Source organism: Eumetopias jubatus, unplaced genomic scaffold (genome assembly GCF_037043125.1).
Source record: "Eumetopias jubatus isolate StellerSeaLion01/CBP00866 unplaced genomic scaffold, mEumJub1_p1.0 scaffold_4, whole genome shotgun sequence".
NCBI classification, from domain to species: domain Eukaryota; kingdom Metazoa; phylum Chordata; class Mammalia; order Carnivora; family Otariidae; genus Eumetopias; species Eumetopias jubatus.
In genome coordinates this window covers 7,741,770-7,763,298 of record NW_028274810.1, presented here as the reverse complement: position 1 = coordinate 7,763,298, position 21,529 = coordinate 7,741,770, and the positions used below count along the sequence as shown (strand labels likewise).

The following is a 21,529-nucleotide window of genomic DNA, read 5'->3' as shown; positions in this document are numbered from 1 at the left end:
AAACCAGTACACTTTAAAATTTTAAGCCAAGCCAATTTCTAGTCATGAAGTCAGCATTTATTGGCTTAGCCAGCCATTGGCTAGATATAATCCTTAGTACAGGAACCATGTAATGGAGTAATACATCTTGCATATCATGCAGTGTTACCTGTAGAAGGTGGTGATGCCATAAAGAAAAGCCTCATGAATGGTTTATTGGGAATATAACATCTAAGCTTTTAAATATTTATATATGTCTCTATGTAAAGAAAATATGCTTAACCATTTTGAGATTCCCTGTCTGGAAGTTAGGTGCTTGGTGTACTTGGTTATTAAATTGTTTCTCAGTTCAAGTGTCCTAAGTCATAGCTCCCCCAAAGAAATCTCTAAATCTGGGAGGTGACATAGGAGAATGACCAAGGAGGCAGTGGGGTCTGTCATTGGGCCCAAAACTGTTTCTAGGGTTCCCCTTCTTATCAGCACAATTGATGAGCCTGCTCAGTGTAGCCTTTCCAGGCCAGCCATGAACTCAGGAAGAAGCCACCTGGCCTACATACACTCTCCACAGTCTGCCCCCTTTCCTCACAATTTAACATCCTAAGTTTTGAGATGAGACTGAGGTTCTTAGTAACATCACCTTATATTCTAAGTCCTATCACTATTTCTGAAATGTTGTGGGCTCCAAGCAGCTCTCATGTGATTTTAGGACTGAGCACACATGGTCCAACAGTCACTGGCCCCAACCCTTGTTAGATCAAGTTCAAGTTGCCCTTGTATAATTCCTTCCCTGTGAGTGTGGGCAGGGCCTAGTGACTGGCTTCTGAAGAACAGAATACAGCAAACGTAATAGGATGTCTGTTCCAAGAGTGGGCTATAAAACACTGCATTCTGCCTTGCTCACACTCTCAGGCTCTTCTTGTTCTGATAAACCAAGCTGCCCTGCTCTGAGATTCCCTAAGGAGAGGCCCACGTGGCAAAGGAACTTCATCCTGCCAACAACCGCCTGAGTGGGCCGAAAGCACATTCATTCCTAGTTAAGCCAGAGTATCCAACTGCGCTCTGTCTAGATTCTGGAACCATGGAAGCTATGAGATCTTAAGTGACTGTTGCTTTAAGCCACAGTTTTGGGGTAATTTGTGTGTAGCAATAGATAACTAACAGAGCTTCTAGAGAGTGAATTAGCTAATATGGTGATGTTTCAGATATCTCATCTATAAATTAGGCACAATAGTGTCTACCTTCATAAAGTTATTGTGAAGTGCTTACTGCGTCAAATACAAGATACGGTACTACTGTTACTGTGTGAGCTACACAAGATCTAAAACTACAGAATGATTCCAGTACGCACACACATAGAAGGGATGGGAAAGAATTATACCAAAATATTATCTGTTAGCTCTGGGTGATATAATAAGAGAATGTTTACACTAGATGTTTTGTCTTTAAAATAAAAGAATACGTACAGTAGGCATCTTTCAATCTCATTATATGAGATATATGACAGAATAATATGAACAGAGGCATAAAGACAACATCACTTCAGACATTTCTTCTATTAGATAGATTCACAAAGTTACTTATGATAGATTGGTGCCAACAGGAATTATGTATCTATTCAAAAGCTTTTTTGTAGTTTTTAAGAGTTGTCTAGCTAGTGATGCAGATTTCACCACTTCTCAGTTTAGAGTAACTTCTGAAAGTCATAAAGTAGAACTGACATAAATCATGATTTCAGTGGTTCCCAAAGTATATTTTAAGACCCCTGGGGGTCTGTAAGACCCTTTCAAGGACTTGGCAAGGTCAAAAATATTCTAAAAACAATATTAAAATCTGTTGTAGTTTGAAGAATGGTCTCCAAAAATTCACGTCTACTCAGAGCCTGTGAACATGACCTTATTTGGAAATAGGGTCTTTATAAACATAATTCGTTAAGATGAGGTCATGCTAGATTGGAGTGGACCCTAAATCCAGTGACTGTGGCCATATAAGAAAGCAACGTGAAGAGACATGGGGAAAGAGGCCCCGTGACCACAGAGGCAGAGACTGGAATTGGCGTGATGTAGCTATTAGTTAAGGCACACCAAGGACTCTGGCTACCTCAAGAAGGTAGGAGAGAGGCAGGAACAAATTCTTCAGCCTCCAGAAGGAACCAGCCCTCGAACACCTTGGTTTCAGACCTTTGGCTTCCTGAACTGCAAGAAAATAACTAACTTGTCTTAAACCACCCAGTTTGTGGTAATTTGTTATGGAGGCCTCAGGAAACTAATAGTGATACCAGGAAGTGGGGTGCTACTGGAACAAATGCCTAAAAATGTGGAAATGGCTTTGGAATTGGGTAACGGGTAAAGGCTGGGAGAATTTTGAGCAGTGCAATAAAAAGTGTAGGTTATCTTGAAATGATCTTTGGTAGAAATAAGGACTTAAAAACAATTTTGGTGAGGGCTCAGAAGGAAGCGATGGGGAAAGTAGAGAAAGCTTCTGTCATCTCGAAGAATTTCTACATCATCATGAACGAAATGTTGATAGAAGTACGAACATTAATGGTGCTTCTGGTGCGATCGCAGGCAGAAATGAACATGTTGTTGGACACAGGAGGAAAAGTTATAAGGTGGCAGAAACCTTGGCTGAATTGTGTTCTGCTTTGGGGTTTAAAGTAGAACTTGTAAACAATGACATTGAATATTTAGCTGAGGTTTCCAAGCAAAATATGGAAGATGTGGCCTGGGTTCTTGCTGCTTATCATAAAATGCAAGGGAAAAGAAATAATTTGAGGAAGGAAGTGGTTAGCAAAAAGGAACCAAAACATGATGAGTTCGAAAATTCACATTCTATCCATACTGTAAAACAACGCTAAGGGGTACTCTGGAATGGTCACCACAGGTGTGTGCTGGAGAGATTAGCTGTATGACCAAGGAAACAATCAGGCATCTCAGCAGAAGCCAAGAATAGAGGTCCAGTTATCCAGGAAGGATCTCTGGAGAAGCCTCATGTCTAATGATGTGGATCTTGACATCCATGAAGACTGGCAGGTTTTTGAGAATGTTAAATCAGCAGAAATGCTGCTGGTTTGGCCTGACAGGGACAGAGATGGGACAAGATGAAGGAAGACTGCCAGACTTCTGGGATTCTAAAAGCAGGAAATGGGCTTTTTTTTAAGATTTTGTTCCAGGCTGAGGACGAAGAGGGTGGGGACAACAGGGCCTCTGAAGGTCTAGAGTTGGGGCTGGTGAAGCCTCTATGGGCCCAGAGGGCAGATCAAGCCACAAATGATTATTCTAAGGCCTTGAAACTTCATGAAATTTGCCTCGCTGTGTCGCACACTTGCTTTAGCCCAGTGACTCTCTTCCTTCCACTTTCTTCCTTTTGGGAATGTCTGTCCTATCCTTTCTCCACCATCGTGTTCGCACATCCACCAGTGGAAGGGAGACCAAGGTAGGTGGTACCAGCATCTTACCCATACTTGATTTCAAGGGATGAGATGTGAGTTGATGCTTTTTTGATGAGAATTTAGGTTTGAAGTTAATGCTGGAATGGGTGAAGAATTTGGGGAATGTTGGGATGGGTTGACTATATCTTGCTCGTGGGATGGATGTGAACATTGGGCCAGAAGCAGCTTACACTGGGTTTGTCTCCACAAAATTCATGTCTACCAGAAACTGTGAAGATGACATTCAGGATTAGGGTAGCCCCTAAAGCTAATGAGTGGCATTCTTACAAGGAGAGAGACAGAAATATATACACAGGGAAGAATGCCATTTGAGACAGAGGCAGAGATTAAAGTGATGCAATAATAAGCCAAGGAACACCCAAGAATTGCTGGCAACCACCAGACGTTAGGAGAGAGGCATGGAACAAATTCTCCCTCAGTCTCCAGAAGGGGCCCCCACCCCACCCCCGACACCTTGATTTTGGACCTCCGGCCTCCTGAACTACAAGAGAATATCTGTTTTAAGCCACCTGGTTTGTGCTACTTTGTCATGGCCAGCCCTAAGAAATGAATACAGGTTTGTTAGAGCAGCATCCAAGACGCTATTTTGCTTTTTCTCTCATGAGCATACAGTAGAGTTTTCCAGAGGCTGTGTGATGTCTGATATCGTGACAGACTGAATATAGAGCAGGCGGGAGAATCCAACTGTGCTCTATTAAGCCAGACATTGAAGAAATTTGTGAAAATGTAAACAATGTCCCATGAATAATCAATTTTTGTTTTGGAAAATAGTTATTTTTCATTAAAAAATATCTATGTTAATATATTGGCTTTATTATGGTTTTTACATTGAAAATTGTTCCCAGTTTTCATTTGTTTGGTAAATGTGATAGATATGACCCACATGAATGAAAGCTCTTCGGAATCCTTAATAATTTTTAAGAATATATAAAGAATCTCGTGTCCAAAATGTTTGACAACCGTGGGCTTAATTGTAAATTTTCAAGTCCAGAAGGACATCCTGGTGTTGCTGCTCCTGCTTTTTGGAAGGTCAGCTTCACATTGAAAACGGTGCTTAAAGGAATGAACTTCAGAATCACATTGAAGTAGGTTAGATTTTTACATCATCTACTTAAGATTCTCTGAACTTCACTTTCCTTATTTATAAAGTGGGAAAGATAGTATCTATCTTATCAGTAGTATGAGGATTAGATATGATCATGTATAAAAGGGAGTAGCCATTATAGTTATTTAAAACAAGTATTCCCATCCCACCAGCTTAAGTGGCTTATCGGTTTCTGGCTGTAAGGAGAGAGGAGCAAACAGGAGGTCTAAGGCCTCACATTTGAATGGTTAACGATCAAGTTCCCATTTGTTACTTACTGGACCTAACGTTGAGAAATTTTACGGGACATGAAGATTCCAAGTGTAGAGGAAGAAATCGTAGAAGTCCTGTGGACCATGGGATTTTCTTTTCCCTGAGGAAAATCTTTTGGTCTGTTATCATAATTGCTACTTGTTAAAACTGGTAAAATACTTGTTAAGGCATATGACTTTCATGATCAAATGATTTGTATATACAAACTCAGATAACATTGTAGAATCAGAACCTCTTCTCTAGCATCATCAGCTCCATTTTGGGTACTTTTCTATGCAATGTGAATTCTACAGACTCAGGCTTAATGGAATGAAGGATGGATATTGACTTCCTGGATTTCTCCTGTTCACTCGGTGTATGCTTCTCTGCGGACCATGGCCAGTCTTCCTATAGGAGCCATCAGTCACCATAACCAGGTCCCAAATCACATCAACATCCAGATGTCATGCTTTTTTTGGGGGGAAGGGATAGATCTTGGGATATGGGCTATGAATTCTCACTATTGATTTTAGAAGTAGATAAAAGATCTAATAAAACTCTCTTCCCCCTCTATCTGTGCCTAGCTGATAGGTGGCTTTTAATCTATGAGCACGGAAATAGACACTTTATTAGGCATAAATGCAAAATGACTTAATTGCTGTGACCGGCAGCAGGGATCAGGTACTCTGGATCAGTACCAATAACCTGTGTGAAGAGGATATGAAAACTTAATTCCTAGGGGAAAAAAACTGGTTCTTTGGTCAGGTTCCTTCTATCACTACAGAAGAACGCTGCCATCACATCCCCAGTGAGGTCTTTCTGAGCACCCCATTTCAAGTTGGAATCCTCAACACTCCCTGTACCCCCTTTCCTACTTTTCATTTTTCTCCATTGTACTATTAGCACCATTATAGTCCATATTTTACTTATTTTTTGCACAGGCTCCTCCCACTGGAATGTAAGCTACATGAAGGCAGGGATTTTTGTCTTTTGTTCACTTTGCTTAGAACAGTTCCTAGCACATTAGAGACACTTATCTTTGAAATAAGTGGACAAATGAATTGAGCAGCTCCATTTCTACTGAAATCAAGGTCATTTGACAAAGTTCCCCTAAATTTCCCCTTCACCTCAGAATATCTGGATCCTTAGCCATCTTTGCCCACTCCCTCGCCAAGACCAACCCTTCGGCTCTGTTCTTGATTATTCTCTTGCTCTCCTTTGGATATTGCTGCTTCAATTACTTCCTCTCATTCATATTTTTTAACGTTTCTCTTCTGGTCCATTCCCTTCAGCCAAATCTAGCAGTCTACTTAAATCTGAATTTTCCTTGACATCTCTATAGCATCTGTCAACTATGTCCATGTTTTCGTTGAAACTCTTTCTATGGCTTCTGAGATATTTCCTGGCTTTCTAATTGCTTGCCCTGTCTCCACCGGTTCCTCTTCTTCCTCCTACTCCCCGAATAGACCCCAAATCTCTGCTGCTTTCCCATACCTTCAATCATCACCTCTGTGTAGATGATGCTTAAAATGATTACATCTCCAGCTCTAACTCCTCAATTGGGATCCAGTCCCGCATATCCAAGATTCATTACTTGAGCCCGAAACCTTGGAGTTGAACTCTTATGTCCTCCTACTTCCTTCTATCAATGGGTTCCACCTCAGATTTTACAGCACACCCCCATCCCCCTGGCAAATGTCTTTCCATCCATGTCTCTCTTCCACTTTTGCCACATGATAGTTCCTGTCCTTACACTTGGCTTACTGAAGTGGCCTTCCAGTGGCTCTTTGCTTCTTCTTTTTTTTTTTTTTTAAGATTTTATTATTTATTTTTCAACAGAGACAGCGAGAGCGGGAACACAAGCAGGGGGAGTGGGAGAGGGAGAAGCAGGCTTCCCGCGGAGCAGGGAGCCAGATGTGGGACTCGATCCCAGGACCCTGGGGTCATGACCTGAGCTGAAGGCAGACGCTTAATGACTGAGCCACCCAGGCGCCCTGGCTCTTTGCTTCTATTTGCATCCAGTTGCTCTTCTTCAGCATATCCAGCACAGTAACACTGGATTCACTTTTATAAAAATATGCTGATTATATCATCCACGGGATCAGAAATCTTCAGTGATTCACTCTTGCTTTATAATGAAGTTTAAGCAAGGATTCAAAGTCTTCCACAACTTGATTCCAACCAACTTCCCACTGTGTTTCCTAATACTCCCTAAGTTCTCAACAAATTGAACTCCTTACCCTTCCCGACACCTGGAGCTCTCTTATTGCTGTGGATTTGTTCATTCTTTCTATTTTAAGTCTCCTTTCATCAAAAGTTTTTGCATTTATAAGACCCAGCTCAAATACCAAATAGATGAATAACTACAACATGAAGTACTATATGCTTCATGTCACTGGAGTACAAAATAATGTAGGAATAAGGTGGGAAGAGTTTATTTCTACTTCTAGATTACTTAAGTCTTTTAAGAAAGTGTCCAATTGTCATTTTTACATATGAAAACATAATACCTTGCATATAATAGTTTACTAGATCTCTGTATGGTATCCACGTTCAAGAGACACCAATATGAAGGTGTGTGTGTGTAATCCTGTGAATATCCATTTATCCTTTTTCATAAGAAGGTATCTCCTACTCCCTAACAAGATTACAAGTTTGTTTTGATGACAAAGACTTGATTTTCAAAACCATTCTGATTGTCTGATACCCCATAGACAGCCATTAACATTGGCATTTGTTCAACTCACAGTTACTACTGTGCATGTACTGTGTAACAGGCATCTTGCTGGATGCTTCCAAAGATGAATGAAGGCACAGCCTCCTCCTAAGAAATTAAATTCTATGGTCTTAAAAAAATTAATGAAGCTATGGAGTACGTGTGTGAGGGGGTTAGGGAATAGCATTTTGACTTCTGTTTTCCCCTTGTTCAAATGTAATTTTTGCTCCATTTATGACCACTTAAATTGAGCTTTAAAGGATATTTGCTTCCACTGGTAAGAACAGGACGTCATGCTCAGTCATAATCTCAATATTGTGCAAGATGTGTGTTGATCCCTTGGCACCATCCTCTCCAATGGCCATGGCAAATAACTCCACCTTCAGTTCAGTCTGCAAACCAGCTGCCACCTATAGGACACAAGGTGGCTTTAGAATCAGATATATCTGAGTTCAAATCTTGGTTGTAACCTGAATTTGGGCTAGTTACACTCTCTAATCTTATTTTCTCATCTATATGTTTGGCACTCATGAATGAGTGCTCTTATGGCATCTGGAAGGGTTACTGTGTAGATTAGTTAGGTAGAGTTCCATTGAGCAAATGGGACCCAGGACAAACTGTTGAAGGAGAAAACCAGATACTATTTAGGAAGAAAATGTCAGAGTACTGGTGGTGAACTGCAGGCAAACTTTTACAATGCCCATAGTTGTGCTATTTCTTGGATGTCAGCAGTGAGTTTCTATGGGCATCCTTGCAGATAAAGGTAAATTTAAACCAAGAGAGTACCTGAGCCCCCAGCTTCCCTGCCCTGCCCCTTGCTTTATAGTGTTCCTAATGGAGGACCTCTGATGTGACAAAGCCAGCAGAGGGAGACAGAATGAGTTTAAGTGCCAAACTGCTTAGGTCTGAAAGCTACGTGGAAGAGGTCTGGACCGACAAAGAAGAAACCCGATATCTAATGAAGAAGAAACACAGCAAGGAATGGGCTTCTTGCCTTGTTCCTTGAAGAGAACACTGGCCAGGAAAGAAAGAGCTGTTTGTGTTCCTAAGCTGCCTCTCCAGGAGGTAGGTTAAAAAGCAGACTTGAGAACAATTATCTGGAAAAAATACATCAGAAACCACCACATGGAAAGCAATTGGATGCAAATATGTTTTTTTTTCTTCAGTATATTCTATAAAAATAATAGAACTGAAAAATGTTTCAACTTCTTCAACAATGTGCTTGTGAAGGTCTGCTTACTGGAGGGTATCTAACGCTCCTCCTCTCAGGACCAGGCCCTTTGCCCTGGAGCCCAACGATGAGGGCAGGGCTGGGATGATGTCACTCTGCCCGAGGCAGCTGGCATCCTGCCAACCACTCAGGTCTACCCGGACTCTGGGCATATTCATTCAGTTTGGCAACTAAGCAAGCTGAATAGTGGTTAGACTTACATATGAAGAAGTCTGTAGATTATATTTTTGCAGAGCCAAAACTGTCAAAAAGAAAAAAAGTAATAACAAAACAAAACAAAACAAAAAACCCTAACATAGAGAGTGAGCTTCAAAGATACACACTGGGTTTTTAGTACCTACAAAGGTTGATCCAACAGTCATTTTTGACTTTTGGCATTGCCCCCACTTTAAATGAAAAAAGTTTGCTAACTTCTCAGAAAAATGGAAGAAGAGCTCGCTTTGATTTTTGCTTTTGCTTTATGTTGCGAAGTTTCTGGAATCTTGACACAGTACCATGATGAAATGTGACAGAGAGGTACTCATGAATCGGTGGATCTCACCCCAAAGTATATTTCTGTTTGGCACTGCAGCCCGCAAACTACTGTTCTATAGACCATAAGATATAAGGGCTGGAAACGGACTAAGAAATTATCGGGTCCAAGCAACTTCTTTTGCAGATGAGGAAAGCAAGGTGCAGAGGGTTAATTAACCAACAACATCACTGAGCTGCTGGTGGCACAGTCATAACAAGAGGCCAGCTGATTCTGCACCCTATCAAATGGACCTTTCTGGGTCAACATACAATTGTGGATGTTTTAAGGTCTTGGGACTCAGTGAACACCACGTGCTGGTTATGGAAGTGGATGCCCTTGCTTGGTATTCCCATGAGACTGTGTGTTCCTGTCTGTGATGAACAAGCATGTGTCTACCAGATGTCCTCACTTCATTCTGTCACTTAGTCATACATCACAAGTCCCCACTATGTGTGCAGCTCTGGGAGCAACTTATATATGTCTACCCATTTTTTAACCGCCCCCATCCCCTGTTCCTATCCGTGGTATTCAAAGTTTGTTGAATGAAATGGAAGGAATGTTAAGATGATGCACTGACCAAGAAATAGATGTTAAGATTTACAAGTGTGATTTTATTATGTTTTATATGTTATTTTATATATTTTGTCTATTTATTTATTTGTAAACTTTTGTTTACTTGATACTACATTTCTGAAATTATAATTTTAAGCAAGTGGCAATACACAGATTTTTTTATTAAACACCCCATTTTGGGGAATGTAGCAAATGAAATTAGAATAGGTTGACATTTTAAAATTGGTATTTTCAGAGCTCTTTGGAGAAATGAGGCAGCTGATGACTTTAATATACTACTATTTCTCAGAATGTCATTAAATAATATTCTCTGGCAAATAGCAAAATAACAAACCAAATTTATATAAAATACAAAAAATAGAATATTTATTTTTCCAAGAGATTTTTTTCATTTTGCAGAAGAATTTATTACAGGATACTTTTAGGTAATCAGCTTTCCAAGTGCATGTCAAATCATATTTAATTCTTAAAAAGGTATTTTTCATGCAACTGTGCATAACTGTAGTATTGGGACAAATGAGTGAACTTCAGAAAAGTTTCCATAGCTGGAAGTTTAACTATTTATGCAAAGGATCTGTCTCACAGCTATTACATGCAATACACAATGTCAAGCCACATGGCGTACCCATACCAGGCATCTTTTGCTTATGATACTAGAAAAGTTAGATTTACACATGATTTAAACTGAATGCGTAGAATGACTTAAAAAGCCCACTTCCCTGGAAACACACACACATTCACATGCGCACACACACGGACACACACAACAGCGCATAGGACTTACAGGCCCGGGTTTGTAAGTCACTTTCAGTCCTGTGCTGGGTGGGGGCTGCTTCACTCTAAACCTACCAGGCAAAAAGATGGGAATAAATGCATGCCATAAGGAATAAGCAATGAATAAACCGGGATGTTATAAAATCAGGAAGGTGTTAATATTTGCTACAAAGGAGCAGGGGGTCCATACCATTAGGAGAACAACCTAATCATCACTTGGGAGAAGAATCTGGGGCCCATTTCACAACTGCCTTTCCAACAACAGTTTTCATCAGCGTCAAACAGACTCCAACCCCAGTTTCAACCCTTGGTTATTGGATGCTGCTGAGCTGCTCTGGCTCGGGCAGACTGTCATGAATGTTTGGCTTCTGTGTGTGTTGCAGCGTGGCCACCAGCATGAACACTGAGGCTGACTGCCAGCTCATTAAGCTGAAGAATAAAGGCTCTTTTGGAAAGCTCTGGAGCATGGGAGCCAGGCTTGCTCTGTCGTGGTATGGCGCTTGCATGTTTGGACAGAAGAGAAACAGAAAAGGCTCAGAGAATGTTGGAGAACTCGAAAAGCCCCGTGCTCACACGTGGGGCCTTATTGATCTCTTTCCCTTCCTGTGGTTTGTGGGTTCTGCCTGAAGGTTAAAGACCTGGAGTAAATTAAAATGCCAGGGAAAGCCTACCTCCACGTTGACCTCAATCCTGCTCCTTCTACCAGCAACTCTGCTGTGTGTGCTGTAGCGGCTGAATTTAACAAGCCGAGGAGTGAAATCTCGAAAGCTAAAATTCTATACTGAGTAGACAGGATCTGCGCAGATGAGTTTTATTAGTTTGAAGTTGATTCTCTATTTTTCCCCACCCACTCTGTTGGCAGCAACCTAAAAAGCCAATAATGTCTGATCTGGTGGCCTGGTTTTGTCTGAGGAACCAAACATAATTCCTGAAGCTGGGTATTTGCCTCAACTAAAATGGGATGTGGATCTTTTCAACTGGATGCCTCTGTAGCTTTGTTCCATCTGATTTCCAGTCTTGAGCCCAGAATCATAAACTGGAAGGACTTGCCACTTACACTGAGCATAACTCTGCAATTGAAATAAACATTTATTCCACTTTTTAGGTGGGGGGAACCCACATTACACCCAAGTTTAATGCAAAATAGAATAGGGGAGCTTTTGTAATTGGGAGTTGTCCTGTATAGACATAGAATATATTGACCCAATGGGAAGGACTGAACTCCCATAGGAAGCAGTGACCACAGCTTTGCTGATCAAGCTCTGTGCCACAAAGAGGTCCACAGAAGACCTGAGGTCCAGCCTTGCTCTAGCCTACAAGACCTTAAAACATGTTACTCTGATCCTTTGTAATAGTCTCTAAGGTCTGTCTCTACAAGTTCCACAATTCTATTGATCTGGAAACGAAGGACTCTTTTTCTTGTCACTGAATGCCAGATACAGAGTATTTTCAACTGGGAGGACAGGTTGTCAGTTATGGTCAAGTCAGATCTTCAGAGGCAAAAGGGCCCTAATGACTCAGGTGATTTTTTTTCCCCTTTTTGCCCCAATTATGCAGAAATAAGGTAATGAAAATCACTTTTGGATCAGAGAGGGCAAACAGATGTCAGCCGGTATTACTGTTGGTGGTGGATTTGAGAAATAGACTTTCAGGTTTTGTGCATTAGTTCCCGTAACACTTGCACAACTCCCCCCTCACTCTTTGCTACTGTAGATCAGTCCTGAGTTGCTTCTGCCAAAGTATGAATAATGATTAATGGGAGGGCCAAGAAGTGCCCACCACATAGTTGAGGCTTGATAAACACTGAGCTGATGAAGAATGAATGAATGAATGAATGAATGAGTAAATGATGAATGAATGATGTGAAGATTCAGGAGTCAAGATATAATTAGAGTTCAGTTCAAATAAACATTCACTGATGGAGGCAGCTGAAGACAAATCCCAGCCTAGGAGAAGGGGACCTGAGCAGACTTTTGGTGCCTTGGCCTCACCTGCAGAAGTCCACTCCCACGTTCTTGAGCTTTACGGTGGTGGCATAGGTGTGTCCCTCTTTAAGCACTCCAAACTTCACTGACGGTGGGAGAAGGTGGAATCCAAAAGGGGATGAATTCACATTGTTAATGGCAGCGGACGCAACAGAGGATGTTTTCACTCTTCCTCCAACCGAGTCTCGCACCTTTGCATTAAGGAAACAGTAATCAAATAAAAATCGATTTCTACGTTGTGTTCCCAAGATAAGAAAAGGGCTCAAATGCCAGAGGAAAATAACTGCTTAGCCGTGGGAGGAAATGAGCTTTAACAGTCTTATGTAATCCTTACAAGAGCTCTGTAGGGAGGTATTTTAGGTTTTGTTGTAAGGATAGAGAAGCCCAGTTTCAGAGAATTTGAAAGACATCATTTGCTCAACTGGTAAGTGGCGGAGTAAAGTTTCAAACTTGAGTTTGTCCGATTCTAAACTTTATGCTCTTGGCGCCAGTGATTATCAAACTTCAGCTTCCATCAGAATCACCTGGGAGGCTGGTTAAGACCCAAATTGCTGACTCCACCCCCAGAGTTTTTCAATCAGTAAATCTGGGTTGGGGCCCATGAATTTGCATTTGTAATAAGTTTCCAGGCACTTCTAATGCTGCTGGTCGGGAAATCACTTTGTGAACCGCTGCCCTATGCCCTTGTTATTCCCCAGATCAGCAGCACAGAGCTCACCTGGGAGCTTGTTGGACCTGCAGGCTCTCAGGCCCCAGTCACTCAGAATCTGCATGCTAACAAGATCCCCAGGTACTCCTATCACATTGTCAGTTACGGACATTGCAATAAGTTCTGTGCTGGCCATGAACACGGAGTGCCATGCAAGCCTCGGAGGCTGACTCTCAAAACTGGATTGGTTGGCTCAAGGCAGGATTCCCAGCAGAGAGGCGAGGGAATCTTAATCTTAGAGGCCCTGAAGAAGGAAGGAGCTTGGTGCTTTGGAGAACTAAGAGAAACCCACAATGGCTGAAGTGAGTATGGGGTATAATGAGGGTAGAGAAGCAAACAAGGCTTGTCGTGATGTTGTCATTTGGATTTGACCCTAAGAGTCATGAGAAGGGTGGCCAATGATCCCCTTAAGCCCAGTAGTGTGCTGGTAACCAGGCTCTTTGCAAAGAACAATTGATCAGTAGCATTTGCTGATTTCCATGGTGCAAGAACCCCCAGCAGGCTGATTTCAAGCTACCAATGGCTTAAGAGCTGGCTCAGCCTTAACTCATCTCTGTGTGACCTGAATGCCTTCATGGGGAGGTGATCTCGCATGTACAGTGAATAGCAGTTACCCAACTGCTGGAAATCAGCAACTTCAACGAGTCAGGATTACATAAAATGCCGGCTGGCTCTGGGAACTTGGTTCCCATATCTGGTTTACCTTGGTGAGAGGTTGAGACTTGGGCTTGGAACTCAGCAAGTAGTGCGGCAACCTCACTTTCTCTTTCCTTGCTTGTCCTGCAACATCCTGCAGCAGTGACTGGGTTGGAATTTTCACAGGCGCACAGGATTCTGGGTCTGTTAGAAAGTTTAAATTACGCCACATGGACATTTTATTCAAAGACATCTGAGGTCCTACCAGAGTTTATGAGAACATAAACCAACTTGGGAAATGTTTCTCCTTTTTAAAGAACTTATTCAAAGGAATAAAGGTTTTTTTTTTTTTTAATCAATTCTAGTGTTGCATCTTTACATTTTACAAAGAGATTTTACCTAACATCGATTCTCACAACACCCCTGTGAGATGGGCAGGGCAGACGCTTATTAGCATCATCTTTTTAAATAGAGAAAAGTCAAATTCTGAGAAGCTGAGTGACCAGATCTCCCCAGGGTTCTTTCCATTAAATCAACAAGGTACAACCCAATAACACTGACTCTGAAAGATCTCTTAAAAACAATGGGAGAGAAATCATAAGTTTTTTTGGTTCAACTCCTACATTTATACTTCTAAAAAGTGGCTTAGTAATTACAGATAAATTAAGCCAGGGAGTTAAATCCTCAGATCACTGAACTTGGCAAAGGAGTGAGCAAAAGTAGGTAATTTACATAGCTGCAGCTGTATGCATTTCTCCAAATATCCAGGAGGTTGAAACAAAAATAGTATTTTAAATCATCATATTTAAATATCTTTTCACACATTCAAATCATCAAGAGAGGGAAGGCAAGGAAACAAATATTCTAGTATCCACCAACTGCAGGCAAGCACCGCACATGTTTTTACATACAGCATCTTAATCCTCATAAAATCCTACGAGGTGAGGGCGATGGTAATTATAATTATTGTACATTCAACACTCTCGCCATTGCCCACCTCTACCCCCAACTCCTACCACACATACTTCTGGTGCCACCACATCTCTGGCCCCAGCCTTCAAGATGGCACAGGACTCATGTACAGCCAATGCAGGCCCTTCACCAGGATATTCCCACAGAAGGCAATGGGGATAATCCCAACTTGCCTACTGAGTTATGGATCTGGAAGAATCAAAATCTTGGACCTCTATTGTCATGGCCTTGCCACATGGACATAGTCTGTTCTTTCCAGGAGAGGACAAACTGAACAGGGACAAGTAGGGTCGGGGCAAGATGGAGGCGGGAGGGGGGGAAACCCAGAGAGAGGGGCAATCAGACAAAAAGACACCCCAGAAAAGCCAGAGCACCTGGATCCAGTCATCCCTGGGCTGGCACCATATCCACTACTCTGTGGTTTGCTTTTGAGCACCAAGAAATGTCCCCCCACTTTTCTGTTCAGTGAGTTTGAGTTTGAGTTCACTCAGTTACAAATCAAAGCGTCCAAACAAAAAATAGTATCTCTCTCTTTCTTTTCTTTCTTTCTTTTTTTTTTTTTTTTTTTTAACACACAAGGAAACTGAAGTTCAAGAACTTGTCCAAGAAACTAAAAGAAGTGGCAGGGCTGGAATGTGTGCCTACGTGAGTCAGCCTCCACCAGGAATGTGCTCCTACTAGGGTGAGATAACAGAAAACCTATATACTGGTTTCCACCCCTGGTTCCTAGCACAGAACTCCTAAAACCCTGGGAATTTCCTAGATGATAAGAGTGCTAGGAACATCTTTTGTTCTAATATTTGGTCTTTGACCCAGGTTCCTGACACGGAGCTCTTAAATGTGTTGGACTTTCCTGGGTGATCGCAGTGTCTTTTGATCTGATGAGGCTACTTTTGGTGGGCTCCTGGATGGTTTCAAGATGGGGGCTATTTACCAGGAAGACCAAACCATGATCAGAAGCTTGGAACTGCCAGTCCCACCTTCATCCTCTGGGAAGGAGAGAGGAGATGGAGATTGAGTTAGTGATTGATCATGCCTGTGTGGTGAATCCGCCATAAAAATCCCCACAGTGTGGGGTTCAGAGAGCTTCTGGGTTGGTGAACACATCCATGTGCCTTGAGGGTTTGCACCCCAACTCCACAGGGAGAGAAGCTTGTGTGCTGGACCCTTCCAGACCTCACCCTACGTACCTCTTCATCTGGCTCTTCATCTGTGCCCTTTATCACATCCCTTATATAATAATATATGAGTTCTACCAAATTGTAAAACCCTAGAAGGGGGTCCTGGGAACTCCAATTTATAGCTGTCTGGTCAGAAGCACAGGTGATAGCCTGGACTTGTGACTGGCATCTGAAGTTGGGGGACAGACTTATGGGACTGAGCCCTTAACCTGGAAGGTCTGCACTAACTGTGGTTAGTGTCAAAATTGAAGTAAATTGTAGGACACCCAGTTGGTGTCGTGGAATTCCTTGGTGTGGGAAACCCTTCCCCCCCACATCTGGTCACAGAAGCGTTCTATATGAATAGTGAGTTTTTCCTAGACAACTACCCCAGTGTATCCCAAACTCATCCATGCATCATAAAGCTCCTGGGCTATTTCTAGAAAAATAGAGATTCCCAGGACACTTGCCAGATGACCCCTATTACAGACCAAAACAATCAAAATCTCTGGTGAGGGAGCTCAGTGAGCAGTTTTTTAATGTATTTTATTCTCTTTGGTCACCATTTCCGACATATGCAACCACTCTAATGGCTTGACGTGTCTTTTTGTTTGTATGCCTACCATATGCATATTACTGTTTTATGTGAATGCATTTTACCAGTCTAATGGGTTCTAATTAATCGCTCATACTGTTGTTATTAATAGTAAATACTGATACTGCATTTATCACGTGCCAGGCACTACTCTAAAAAAGCATCTTACAGATACTCATTTAATCCTGACAATGCCGTGATGTATATACCATCATTTCCCCCTTTACAGAAGAGGAAACGGGAAGAGACAGAGGGGTTAGAGAGTGTGCCCAAAGTTACACATCTCTTCTCGAAGGAGCCAGGTAGAGCCTGGAGTCTTAGCTCTGCTCCGTACCATGCTGCCTCCCATAATACAGATGCATGATCACCCCACTGACTGAGCTGCCCCTGGGCTTCAGGAGGGATTGAAAGAGGGGAGAGGAGTACTAGAGGGTCTTGAAGCAGCTGATACAGAGGTACTTTAATATTTGAATTGGGATGGTCCTTTAGTGGTATCATCTGAATATGACATCAGGGCCTGACCCTCCCTGAATCAGAAGCTGTCATGGCTCCCCATTTCTACGCTGAGGCAGACTATAGTATCTATTCACAAAAATTTTTTCCCCTTCCTCTCAGGGCATGGCTTTATTTGCTTCCTCTCTGAGCATGTCTTCCCTGCAGGTGGAGCCTATTTCTCTGCCCCGCTGACATTGAGCTCTGCTACAGGACTTGAGCTGACCAGTGAGAGTATGGGTAAGGGGCAGGGGGCCAGCTCCAAGCAGAGGCTGTGCAGGGCAGTGCGCATTTCCACTCACCTCTCTTGAGCTTCGCCCCTCTGCCCTGGGAGCAGCTAGTCCCGGGGGATGGCAGCTCCTTTCATTTGGGAGCTCGGATACCCCCACATTTCACCTGCAGCCGTTGGAGTGCTGGTAAAAGTTTAACAACTGCTTCTCTGGAGAAAAACTGCTCTGGTTTGGACACTTTGCACATTTGCAGTATTTGCTGATTGCTTGCCTGGCTGACTCAAGCTCTCAGTGTGATGTCACCGAGTGTGGATTTGGGATGGGAGGTGCACACTCAGATCTCAGGGGCCTCGTGGGGCCCCCAGTGTGTCCAACCTGAAGCCTGGAACAGAGGGTCCCACACCCACCCCCAAACTCCAAACCCTTAAAATGCTTGTTTTAAACCGCTATGGGGTTTATACAATTTTATTGCAGCAAATGCCAAGTACATTTTTATTTTACAAAATCCAGTCCTCCTCTATCTGACTCTACTGATGACCAAACAAGAACCACTGAACTATTTATGCTAGTTTCCAGTTCATTTCTACCTTCAGGGTTTGGAACACATTACCCCCCTGCCCCCCGCTTTTTTTTTTTTTTTTTTTGGTATAAAATATTCTTTCCTTCTTCCTACATCCAGAGGGCAGCATAATAAAATATAGAAATTGAGGAGTCCAAAACCTCATTTTCTTGCCCTCCCAGATTTGCTGTATGATTTTAGATGTTGCTTGACTTCCTCTAGGCTTCAGTTTCCTCAAGTAAAATGAGGGTTTTCTCAGTGATCCAATCTTAAATCTTAAAACCTCTGAAATCCAATCTCTTCTAGGCTAGCTCTCCCAGAGAGCTTTCCCCCACTCTCTTCCTATTCTGAACTTCCTTAAACTGTATTGTTTAAATCAAAATGTAATTTACTACTTTCAGCGAGTTGCATTATTTTCTCTCATTTCAGAATCTCCGAGCCTAGGGGTGCGATAGGTGTCCTCGTTTCAAAGACTTTTTTTCCTTCTTCAAAAACTCCTGTTTCTCAGAAGCTCATGCTATCAGACTGTATTCCCTATGCCGTCCCCATGTACCTGTCATCTGCTGACCTCTCAATCGTTCTCTGGATTCCCTGGAGATCTTGATACCCTGGATGGACTTCCAGTTCACCTCTCGGTGACATCACCTGGACAACCCACTCAGCACCCTGCACTTCTCCACCCAGAAACTCCCATGGTAGAATCTCGACTTCACCCACACCAATAATGTTACCGTTTTCAGAATCTGTTCCTGCTTTCCTCTCTAGGTAAAAACCTCCTAATCTTCTAGCTCATTACTCCATAGTATCTAGCACACAACATTTGACCTCGCTGACACCTCTAATCAACTGACACTGTCACCTGAAACAATTTGTCACCCCTTCCTGCTTTGCTTCCCTGTTTCTCTGGAATGGACTTTCTATTCTATTGTTATACCCACTCCTCTGCCATCAGACTCACTCATCTGCCGCATACCAAACATGCAAACCCACCTGCCAGTGTACCCATATTCCTTCTCCTCTCTCCTGTCACTATGGATGAGGTGGCCCTACTTATATCCAAGGTCATCCCACTCAGGGATTGCCCCAAATGTCATATCCTCTCACCTTCTATAGAACTTTGCTCTCCTACAAGTAGGCTTCCTCCTCCTGCGTTGTAAGTTCTCTCTCGCTATTGGATTATTGCTTGCAAATCAACATCCTCCCGTACATCTAATTTTTTTACATCTCTCCCTTGGTCACGCATCTGCCGCCAGCTGCAATGCCATTTCTCTCTTCTTTTCAGCAAATCTCCTGGGGGAAGCTATGCATTCCTGCTGCCGGTTCTTCTTCACCTCTTCCATACATAGCCCACAGCCCACCTCAGTTGGCTTCAGGCTCCTCCATGTCCTGAGAGTGCTCTTGCCAAAATCACCAGCTGTCTCCATTTTACCCAGTCCTGTGGGTATTCCACATCTCACTGGGCCTCCCAGGGCCCTTTCATGCTCCTGTTTTTCTCCTACCTCACTGGCTTCTTCTCAGTAGCCTTTTGTGGCCCCTCTTCCGCCTGATTTTTACATTCTACAGTTTGCCTTAGGGCCATGGTTCTCAAAGTGTGATCCTATACCAGCAACATTGGCATCACCTGAAACTTGTTACAATGACACATTCTCAGCCTGGTGACTGGTCACGCGGTACATACCCTGGGAACATTCCTCAGCCACACATCCAGTGGACCAGCAAGTCCCGTTGGCTCTACCTCCAGAATATATGGTTCCAGTTAATTTGCTTCCCACCTTCTCTGCCTCCACTGCCCTGGTCAGGTCTCGGCCGGGGCTCACGTGTCCTGCCTCCGTGGCTTCCTCCCCCACCACTGTTTCTACCTGTCCGCTCCCCCTTTCCTCACCATGAGCTATTATCCACACAGCTACTGGGATGATCTTGTAAAAATAGAAATTAGTGATGTACCTACCCTATTCAAAATCTTCCAGCAGTGCTTGACTACAAACTACACTTAGTCTAAAACCCAAAGCTCCTTATGCGGTATCACCGTCTTATCTCTACCCCTCCCTCTGACCTCACCTTCCTTTGCTTCTTCCTTTGTTCATTTTCTTCTAGCTCTATGCCCATTTTTCTGCTGCTTCTCCCCTAAGGGTCTTCATACTTGCTGTTCCCACTACTTGCACCATTCCCCTCCCCCAGTGGGGAACCCAGCATGGCTGGCTCCTTCTTGTCATTTTGTCTAAGCTCAGATGTCCTCTCCCAGAGGGGCCTTCTCACCCCCTAATGAAATGCCGTCCCTCTCCCCAAGACACTCTCTATACATTATATATGGTTTTACTCTGTGCTAAGCAGTCTGAATTTATCTATTTCATTTGCTTACTTACTTATTGTCTAAGTCTGCCCATAGAAGGCACAGATCTGTAAGACGTTAGCCTCTTAACTCTTGGATTTCTGTGCCTAGAACATGCCTGGTGCACAACAGGTATTGAGCAAATTATCCACTAAATGAATAAACATTATACAAGAGATAACTTTAAAATCAGGAAGGCAAAAGGGAAATCCCTTAAGTTACCCAAGAATGTGGCCAGATGTTCCCTCTGTAAGAGGTAATTAAGACCTACTGGCAGACTCCCAGCTCACTTCCACTATGCACCATGTCCACAGGCATCAAGAAGTGCAAATCCACCTACACAATTTAAATTACTCTGTTTTTCTTTTTTCTGACTAACCATAAAGTTGAATTAACTTCAGTGAAATCAGTGTGATGTGATTCCCCTGTACTACAATTACTTTGTATTATTCCATACTTTAATTTCTGCTACCTCGATGAGATGACGTGCTGCACAAGACAGAGACTCTTTGTTTCTCTTCTAGCACCTGCAGATCAAGAAAGCACTGAAATGGTAGGTAAATCTGAGTCCAACTACCAAATTACTGACTGCTTCATAAAAGCTACCAGGTTCCTGATCTTTAGTAAATAAGGCAAGCTCTCAGATCCGGGAGGGATAAAATCAAATAAGGCAATAAATTAATTAAAATAAAATAAATAATAATATAAGATAAAGAAATAGAATACAATAACAATCTAGAAAAACATATTTCCCATCTTTTCCTTTCAATCTGGGACTTGCAGTCATTCTTAAAATATTTTTTGAGATACTTTGATGTGCTAAGAAGCCTTATAAAGTTCTTTAGCTCAGGATCTGTGACCCTTTAGAATTTTTTCTGTAACCACAAACCACACACTCAGCTCCCAGTGCCATCTTCCCTAGTCCCAAAAGACATAATGTTCAGTTTTGAGAAAGAATGAGATAAAGCAAATGACTACCATACCTTCAGTAGGTTTTTCTAAATTTTCAGTTTGGTTCTGGCCAGCATACTCCTTGATATTCACAAAATTCTTCAGTTTTGGAAGACCCAGTGGGGATTGTGGGGATTCCTCTTCTGAATCTGGCTGACCATCTAGAAAATTCCAAACAAATATTATAATAAGTGATAGTCTGGCCAATGATACAGGGACTACTGATGTTTTTATTCTTCTTTACAATAAACAAGGTGCTCCCCCATCCCTGCCTTTAGAAAGATGAAATGGAAGAAGGCCAGTCAGAGGGAGAGATTCTTCATTATATGATGCAATGTCT

The 21,529-nt window shown here is 42.5% G+C and overlaps 1 protein-coding gene across 1 annotated transcript in view; it reads right to left on the bottom strand.

The window, feature by feature from the left end:
- Positions 1-4,794: 4,794 nt before the first annotated feature.
- The window catches only part of SPAG17 (sperm associated antigen 17), a 218,652-nt gene continuing 201,917 nt past the window's right edge, over positions 4,795-21,529 (bottom strand). The window contains exons 44-49 of the mRNA XM_088022251.1: positions 21,222-21,350; positions 13,969-14,105; positions 12,563-12,747; positions 10,582-10,642; positions 7,745-7,889; positions 4,795-4,934 (exon numbers count right to left, since the gene is read on the bottom strand). Coding sequence (XP_087878377.1) covers positions 4,795-4,934; positions 7,745-7,889; positions 10,582-10,642; positions 12,563-12,747; positions 13,969-14,105; positions 21,222-21,350 — 797 coding nt within the window. The remainder of the gene's footprint in view (positions 4,935-7,744; positions 7,890-10,581; positions 10,643-12,562; positions 12,748-13,968; positions 14,106-21,221; positions 21,351-21,529) is intronic.